The sequence below is a fragment of the Onychostoma macrolepis genome, chromosome 01 (assembly GCF_012432095.1).
Source record: "Onychostoma macrolepis isolate SWU-2019 chromosome 01, ASM1243209v1, whole genome shotgun sequence".
Taxonomy (NCBI): Eukaryota; Metazoa; Chordata; class Actinopteri; order Cypriniformes; family Cyprinidae; genus Onychostoma; species Onychostoma macrolepis.
In genome coordinates, this window is record NC_081155.1 from 4,500,878 (window position 1) to 4,509,499 (window position 8,622).

The 8,622-nt window shown below is 35.6% G+C and overlaps 1 protein-coding gene across 2 annotated transcripts; it reads left to right on the top strand.

Moving 5' to 3' along the window:
- The first annotated feature begins 1,318 nt into the window (after window positions 1–1,318).
- LOC131547717 (glutathione hydrolase 1 proenzyme-like) lies at window positions 1,319–7,024 on the top strand. 2 transcript variants are annotated; one of them, XM_058788342.1, is made up of 7 exons: window positions 1,319–1,434; window positions 2,323–2,459; window positions 3,089–3,279; window positions 5,781–5,896; window positions 5,973–6,088; window positions 6,292–6,399; window positions 6,510–7,024. In XM_058788342.1, the coding sequence occupies exons 2-7, from the start codon at window positions 2,385–2,387 to the stop codon at window positions 6,651–6,653; spliced, it is 750 nt and encodes a 249-aa protein (XP_058644325.1). In that variant the 5' UTR covers window positions 1,319–1,434; window positions 2,323–2,384; the 3' UTR covers window positions 6,654–7,024. The 2 variants fall into 2 exon arrangements, with proteins under 2 accessions (XP_058644325.1, XP_058644319.1); XM_058788336.1 differs by lacking the exon at window positions 1,319–1,434 and having other exon boundaries at window positions 2,286–2,459.
- Window positions 7,025–8,622: the final 1,598 nt, after the last annotated feature.

Genomic DNA, 8,622 nt, shown 5'->3' on the forward strand with positions numbered 1-8,622 from the left:
ATTTGTTATGGCAAGGAAAACCAAAGCAAAACTGCAACCAGGTGATATTGGGTTTTTTTTGTTTTTTTTTTGTGTGTTATTGATAACAACACAATCATCACCTATATTCAGTATGCAGTTTTTAATTACATAATATACATTTTTAATTATAATAGGTCTTTGATTGCAAAGTATAGGATCCAACAGTATAATAATTTATGAAAAAGTTTAAAAGCATGATAAATCATAAACATTTTGAACACCGGTGTCATTTAAACACAAAGAGATACATCAAGAATCAGTGTATGAATCTCAACAATGGTGACAGTCAAAAGCTTCATGCTGCAATGCATGCTGGGTAACTAGTCTCCGTGCAGTGAGTGCACTTTGACCTCACATTAGTATGAGCTCACAGTGAGGGCGCTGTGAGGTTACACTTTTAGCTCACTGTTACCTCACATTGTGACCTCATCACAAGTATCCTGGGAGATCACTGTGAGATCAAATTGTTGACTGGGTATGGATGGCCATTTAATGAAACTCAAATGTAAATATTCTAATATTTTGAGACACTGGATTTTTGGCTTTCATGAGCTGTAAGCTCTAATCGTCAATATTAAAACAAACAATCAAAAACCTTTTAAAATATTTTACAAAGGAATTACAAACCCAGTCAACAATTTGATCTCACAGTGATGTCACCATGAGCTCAGAGGATACTCGTGATGAGGTCACTATGTGAGGTAACAGTGAGCTAAAAGTGTAACCTCACAGCGCCCTCACTGTGTGCTCATACTAATGTGAGGTCAAAGTGCACTCACTGCACAGAGATTAGGTAGCCAGCATGCATTGCAGCATGAAGCTTTTGATTGTCACCATTGTTGAGATTCATACACTGATTCTTGATGTCTCTCTTTGTTTTTAAATGACACCGTAGTTCAAAATGTTTGTGTCTTATCATGTTTTTAAAATCCTTCATAAATGATTATGGCACTGCTGGGTCCTATACTGAATAATTACAGAGCTGTTATTAACAACTTTAGATTAATAACTCCTCACAAAGTCTGCATACCGAATCTACATGATATTTGCACTGTTATCATCAGCAATAAACCAACATCACCTGGTTGCAGTCTCTTTTTGGTTTTCCTTGCCATAACAAATGTGCTTTACAAACACAGTTACAGCAGCCCCAAAAAACATAATGTTATAAAGTCAAGGGTCATGAGCCCAACTAAAGCAAACACTACTCACCACGATGGTAACGTCAAACAAAACAATACAACATCATCATCTAAATCTGTTAATTCTCAATAAGCGCTTTTGTAGATGTCTGACAGAAATAAGAACCCCGCTCATCTTTTTGAGTTCACAATGAGCTCATATATTACATATATGCTCCTGATGCTCCATTCGGTGGACCTGTGCTCGCTCTGATACTCAACATACTCAAAGGTCAGTGAGCTTGTATCTGTGTACTGTGTGTGTGTTTTGTTCCTCCAATATTTCCCTCTTTTTTTATCTGCCACCTCTCTCTGTAGTCGATCTGCTAATATCCGTTCTGTGTACTCACTGAGTGCTCTCTTCTCTCTATCATTAGTAGACACACCCCTTACTGCTGATTGACTGCAACTGTGTTTTGGGACTCGGTCTTACACCTTTAAATGTGCCACGGTGTTATGTGTTGTGATGATCACAGTTCACAGTACCATGCATAATTCTTGTGTACTAGCACTTGTGTGCTAAAAAAAACAGGTACTGTGCCGACAAATAACTGGCAGATTATTACCCCCATCAGTTCCCAGCATGGTTGGGTTTTGGACTGAATTAGCGGAGTGATAATCTGGCAGGGTGACAAAATTCAGCACAGCACCAGCCATATGAGCAGATAGTTCATGCCATCACCTTAAGTGCTGAACTGAGTTTCTCCAGACACTTGCACAGATAGCCTACTGGTTAAACTGCACTGAGCTGGATGATGACGTCACTGAATTCAATGATGAACTGCCTTTAACTGAAAATTGAGTCTTTATTATTGTCCTTTTGTATTATTGACACTATTTTCCTATGTAACACTGTAAAGCTGCTTTGACACAATCTGTATCGTTAAAAGCACTATATAAATAAAGGTGACTTGACTTGACACTTCACATTCACATTAAATGTGGAGATCATATCATACAGTCTGAAAAGCAACAGCTGTAAAGGACCAAAAGACTCGCTCTTCTCTTAGATAACAAATACTCACAGAGTGATTTTAAGAGTCTGTGTCTTTAATATTAGTCTTTAAGTATTTTACAGTTTTTTAAGGTTCAGTTCAAATAATGACATATTTCATTTCAGGTTACAACATCTCAAACAGCAGTGTGTCCTCAACAGAGAATAAGATTTTGACCTACCATCGTATGATAGAGGCTTTCCGCTTCGCTGATGCCCAGAAGAGTAAACTAGGAGACCCACTGTATGAAGACCTCACTAAAGTGAGTTCAGCTCTACTTATGGATTCTTTGGGCCTCTTTCAGATATCTGCAGGCAATTATGGGTTCACCCAAAATAACAATTCTATAACCCCAAAGGGGCAAAATGAAAAAACTTTTCCCCCATACTATAACAGCTCATAGTGACTCTTTCAGGCTCCAAACATATCAAAAACATACCACAGATGTCGAAGCAATAGTGTTGTTTGCAGCGTTCTGGCAACCCCAGTTTGAGTCCTCCTTTGCTGATCCTGTTCCACTCACTCTGATCCATCGTTTCCTACACTTTTCTTGACTGATTGTTATATTATTATTTACCGATTAATTGACCCTTCCAAATAATTTGTACCAAACATGAACATGATCAGTGGTTACATTACAGCAAATATCTCAAGACACCTGCTGTCAATGATATCAAACCGATGCAAGTGAACCTTACATGTCATGGTCAGAAGGTGAATAAATGACAACATTTTCAGTTTTGGGTGAACTTTAGCTTCGATCCAACTCAAATACAGAATTTCTGAATTGTCTTAACTTTTGCCGCATCTCATCTGACAGGAGTAACTTACGTTATGACAGATGTTATTTTCTCATGAATTTTCATGAATTTTGTCAATCCTATTTCACAGATTGTCCAAAGAATGACCTCAGAGAGCTTTGCGGACGAGATCAGGAGTAAGATTAAAGATGACATCAAACAAATCAGCTACGATGAGCAGGAGGACAGTGATGGTGTACCTGATGACCATGGCACATCTCACCTGTCTGTCCTCGCTGAAGATGGGAGTGCAGTGGCCGTCACCAGCAGTATCAATAACTAGTAAGAGAAATAGAAAGAGACAAAGAGAGCAGTGTTTCATAATCTTGGTCTTTATTTTTAATGGTCAATTTTATTTCCATCTATAATATCAAACATGTTGGAAGTTTTCAGAGAATCAGCAGAGTCATTGACTCTCGAGCAACTTCCAACATGTTTGTTATTATCAGAGCCTTCACAGCCCAGAGGGAACAAATACCTCATGTAGACTGTAAAAAATTGCTGTAAAATTTACAGTAACTTACTGGCAATTTTGGTTGCCAGTAAGACTGTAAATTTACAAGAGTACTGTAAATCAATAATTACAATTGTACTGTAAAAATACAGCAAACTCTTGCATGCTGTAAAATTGTTATGATGGTGTGTAAACATTTGGTAAACTTATTTCATTTGATTCTACTAAGAAGGAACATTTCTTAATATAAAACTGCACTGTAAAAAATTGCTGTAAAATTTACAGTAACTTACTGGCAATTTTGGTTGCCAGTAAGACTGTAAATTTACAAGAGTACTGTAAATCAATAATTACAATTGTACTGTAAAAATAGAGCAAACTCTTGCATGCTGTAAAATTGTTGTGATGGTGTGAACATTTGGTAAACTTATTTTATTTTTCTATTTTTTTTGTGTTGAGTTTTAGTAACATGTTTTGTGATGTTCAGAGTTGATCTGTTTATTTATTTTGTTGATTGTCACCGTTGTTGAGATTCATACGCTGATTCTTGATGTATGTGTGTGTCTAATTGTTGCCATAGTACTAAAAGTTTTGTGCATAAGACATTTTTTAAATTTTTCAGTAGAAGCTTGTCTCATATAGCGATTGTAAACACACACACAAAAAAGATATCCACACCATGTCTTTAAAAATCAGCCTCTGAAAGAGATCAGTGAATAATGATAATGATTATACCATTATCAATAATCAATCAAAAGCACGTATTCTCAAATTTTTCTGGATTTTAATGCTATAACAAATGTGCTCTACAAACACAGTTACAGCAGCCAGAAAAAAACTAAGATTAAAATTTGATGGTCAAGAGCCCAACTAAAACAAATCCTGACCGCCACGTTTTCAATAAAACAACTAAACTTCTGTTAATTCTCAAATAATTTTTATAGACATATGACAGAAATAAAGTCAAATTGTAATGTGTGAAGCTGGTAATGCTGTTTGTGGAGTTGTTTAATCAGATCTTCAGAGATTTAATGATGTCTTGTATTTCAGTTGAGTTCATCTAAGGCTGTGGCTGAAGTCAGTTGTAGTTCTTGTTTCTCTTTCATTCAGTGATTCTGCTTGTTAACAGCAGGTGTTATCTATAAGGAGAGTAAATATTTAACTGAACTATTATTTTGCACAAGAGAGATCTATTAGTTTAATTTAGTTTTGTGGGTCACCATTGTGGTGGAGAGTAGAGGCTGTGCTTCAGTCAATGATGAGCCACACACACTGATGTTCTGCTGCTTTATTTAAAGACAGTAACTGTAGAGTTGCTGATACAGTGATGATCTCTTTGTTAAGTGCTTTACTACATGCATGTGTGCTGTAGCTGATGATAAACTGCAACGATTTGAGTTAAAGTCATGTTTTTAGTAACTTTACTGTTACAAATTAAGTTTTTGCAGTTTTATATTAAGAAATGTTCCTTCTTAGTAGAATCAAATGAAATAAGTTTACCAAATGTTTACACCATCGCAAAAAATTTTCAGCATGCAAGAGTTTGCTGTATTTTTACAGTACAATTGTAATTATTGATTTACAGTACTCTTGTAAATTTACAGTCTTACTGGCAACCAAAATTTCCAGTCAGTTATTGTAAATTTTACAGCAATTTTTTACAGTGTACCTTTACATGGTGAGATTGCTGCATCGAATACATTTGCTGTGTTTCACAGCCCACACACACCGATGTGAGTTTTATTTTGTGTTTTCTTGTGCTTGAACAAATACACACAAAATTGTCAAAATAGCCGTCCTAGTGAGCATCCTTGAAACTGCTGATTATGTCTTAAGTGAACAGTTGAGAAAGGAGGATATATATCGTTATTTTGCATCAATGCTTTGTTTAAAGTGATTGTGCCTAATTTCCCGGCTGCTGTCAGTAAGAAAGAAAAAAAATAACTTACTGCTCTTGACTTAATAACTTTTGTAGTATTTCAAATGATTAATTTAATTAATTAATTGAGTGATGACTATAATGCTGTTTTACATTTGATTATTCAATTTGATTATTCAATTTCAAAACACCAACAAACCTGAAGAAAAAAAAAATCAGCATTGTTTCATTTGTATCTTTGTTCTATTTATTTATTTGCGCTATTCACACAATTTTAAACAAGGTCTATGGGTACAAGCTGCACATTTTTTTTTGTTTGTTTTCTTTTTCTTTTTCAGAAATATGCCCTTCCATTTTAATGGCAGTATTTTTGAGTCTGTTTTTATGAAGCTCTGTTTCTCTGCTGTTCTTTTCAATCTTGTTGTCTGGATCTTTCTTGTGTTCTCACAGTTTTGGTTCTGGGGTGATGTCACGCTCGACAGGCATTATATTTAATGACCAAATGAGGGATTTCATTGATCCTCAGCTGATAAGTGAACTTGGCATAAACAACTTAATTAAACCAGGTACAAAAAATAAATAAAAAAAACTTGCATGAGCCTATAAATGTTCACATGTAAAATACTATTTGTTTTGACAAAGGTAAAAGGCCACTTTCCTCAATGTGTCCCACAATCATACTGGACAAACACAGCAAACAAGTCAAAATGGTGGTCGGAGGTGCAGGTGGGACAAATATCACCACATCAGTTGCTCAGGTAACAAAAAAACCCTGAAACCGTACATTGACATTTGAATATTCTGGATTATTATTCTGAAAATGAAAAATGTTTGTTTATTCTGCATAAGCCAGTAGCTAAGCGTATATGTTTTAATAAGTAAACAAGGTTTTTGTAATTTTTAAATATATTTGTCTTTTATCTAAAAACCCTTTCCCCCTCTCCTGTGTCTCTTATCTCAGGTGATCCTGAACTATCTGTTCTTTGGCTATGACCTGCAGAACGCTGTTAAAGAGCCCAGAGTTCAGATCACAAAGACAGAGACAAATATAGAAGACGACTTTAATAAGGTATGATTCTTACACTTGACATCAAATGTTTGTCATCTAAATCAAATTCACAAAGTCAGAAAAGTGATAATTATCTTAATTTTCTCTGTGTGTTGTATTTCTGAATGCAGAGTGTAATTGATGGGTTGAAGCTGAAGAACCATATTATATATCACAATATTTCACTATCAGTGGTCCTGGCAATTGTACGACAGGGGGACAAAATCTGTGCTGAATCTGACAACAGGACTCACGGCCATCCTGCTGGATACTGAGCACTGCTCCTGTGCTCATGCTGCTGTAGTCAAATGAGTTTAATCCAGCAAAAGTAAAACCTCCAAAATTGTTTGTTGGGGTGTTTTATGGCTGCCAATATACTATGAGCTGCCAACGTAAAAAAGCTGTTCATAACATTGTTTCAGCCACACATTACAATATTACACAGTCAAGTCACCTTTATTTATATAGCGCTTTATACAATACAGATTGTGTCAAAGCAGCTTTACAGTGTCAAACAGGAAATAGTTTGTCAATAATGCAAGAGGACAATAACAAACAGTCAATTTTTCAGTTAAAGTCAGTTCATCATTGATTCAGTGATGTAATCGGCCAGCTCAAGTCTAGTTGATAAGTGTTGTTCTGTCAATGTAACAGGTGAATAAATGCAGAAATTGATGAACACAATGTAGCATGTCCTTTTGTACACACCATGGTTAATATTAGCAAGTAATGTGAATGCTTTTTCGCAGCCTATACTGATTTTATTTTTAATGAGCCAGGGGTGTATGTGATGCTTGAGGGGACTTTGTAAATGGAGCTCATCCTTTGAACCATGAGCAAGCACACAATATATTTTAACTGAAATGTTGAACAAGTTGAAACAGTCACACAGCTAAATCTGTCTTTATTTTAAATTAATAATGTGAATAATTTGAAATATTAAAGTCAAGTAAATATTAAAATCAAATAAACTGGGTCTTAAATTTGTGTGGCGGATATGGCTGGAGATTTTGACCTTTGTGCATTTCTAGCACAGTTTTGGTTCCGTCACAACTGCTTTCTGCACTCACTAAATAAGGTTTATTTTTGGTGTGGGTTTTGCTTTCTGCAAGTGACTTTTGTGACCATTAAACTATATTTCCAAAGTCTGAGCTTGCTAAACTTCAACCAAACATATTCAGCACAGCACCATGAGCAGCCCAATGAATCACAACAGAAGCACAGACAGCAGGTGCTCATGTGAGAAACACGTTCAGATCAAAGCTATTACAGAATACATTCTCTATGTGATCATCCAACACAACAGCTCCTGTTACCTTTATATTAATATTCAGAATGTGAGGATAGTCTGTGGCATTAGGGGAAAAAAAAAACACTGCAAGAGAGACCAAAAAAACCTTCCTGTGTGCTGATTGATAGGGTGAGCATGGGAAATCTGTCCACCTGACAAATGCATTACTTCGGAAAACTCTGCAATGTAAACAAACACAGACAACAACTGAGAGGAGTTTAAGGCATGATGACTTAAGTAGGCTTACTTATGTAAATAAATATAATATGAATTGCCATATGTTCATATAATATAAGCTATTAATTAATTACTATTATTTTCCTTAGTCTTAAATGTTCCTCTATTCCCTTGTCATATATATATATATATATATATATATATACACTGTATATATATATATGATTATTTATGTATGTTTGTACTAAGAGCTCCTGAAATATTAATTATATTATGAATTATTAATTTAGTTGATATAATAGGCTATTTGACGCTGAACCGAGTATGTTGTAATGTTTAATATTAAAATAAACATAGTATGCTTATGTTAGCCACACGTGACTTATCTAATTTAATCATAATCATTATAGCCTAGTTCCACTGTAACTGTCACGTCTCGAGTCACTTCCCTGCGTGTTTTATTCAAAATAACTTGCAGTATAGGCTGTTATTGCACAATGGCAGGTGTAACTCTCCACTTCCGATGAAGAGATGTATATGTACCCTTATTGCCGTGTGCAGTGCTCTCCGAGCTCGAACTGAATCTCACTTTAGTTTAATATGCGGTGATTGAAGTCTACTTTGCTGCGCACTTGCTGTCGAGTGGAACACGCCCCACAGTCAGACACGGAAGAGACGCGTCCGGAGATCTGAAACAAAACTAACCCGGTGTGTTTAAATCCGAAAACCATATTCTGTGGTAAGTTCAGAAATTATTCTTCATGTTGTAATGCAGG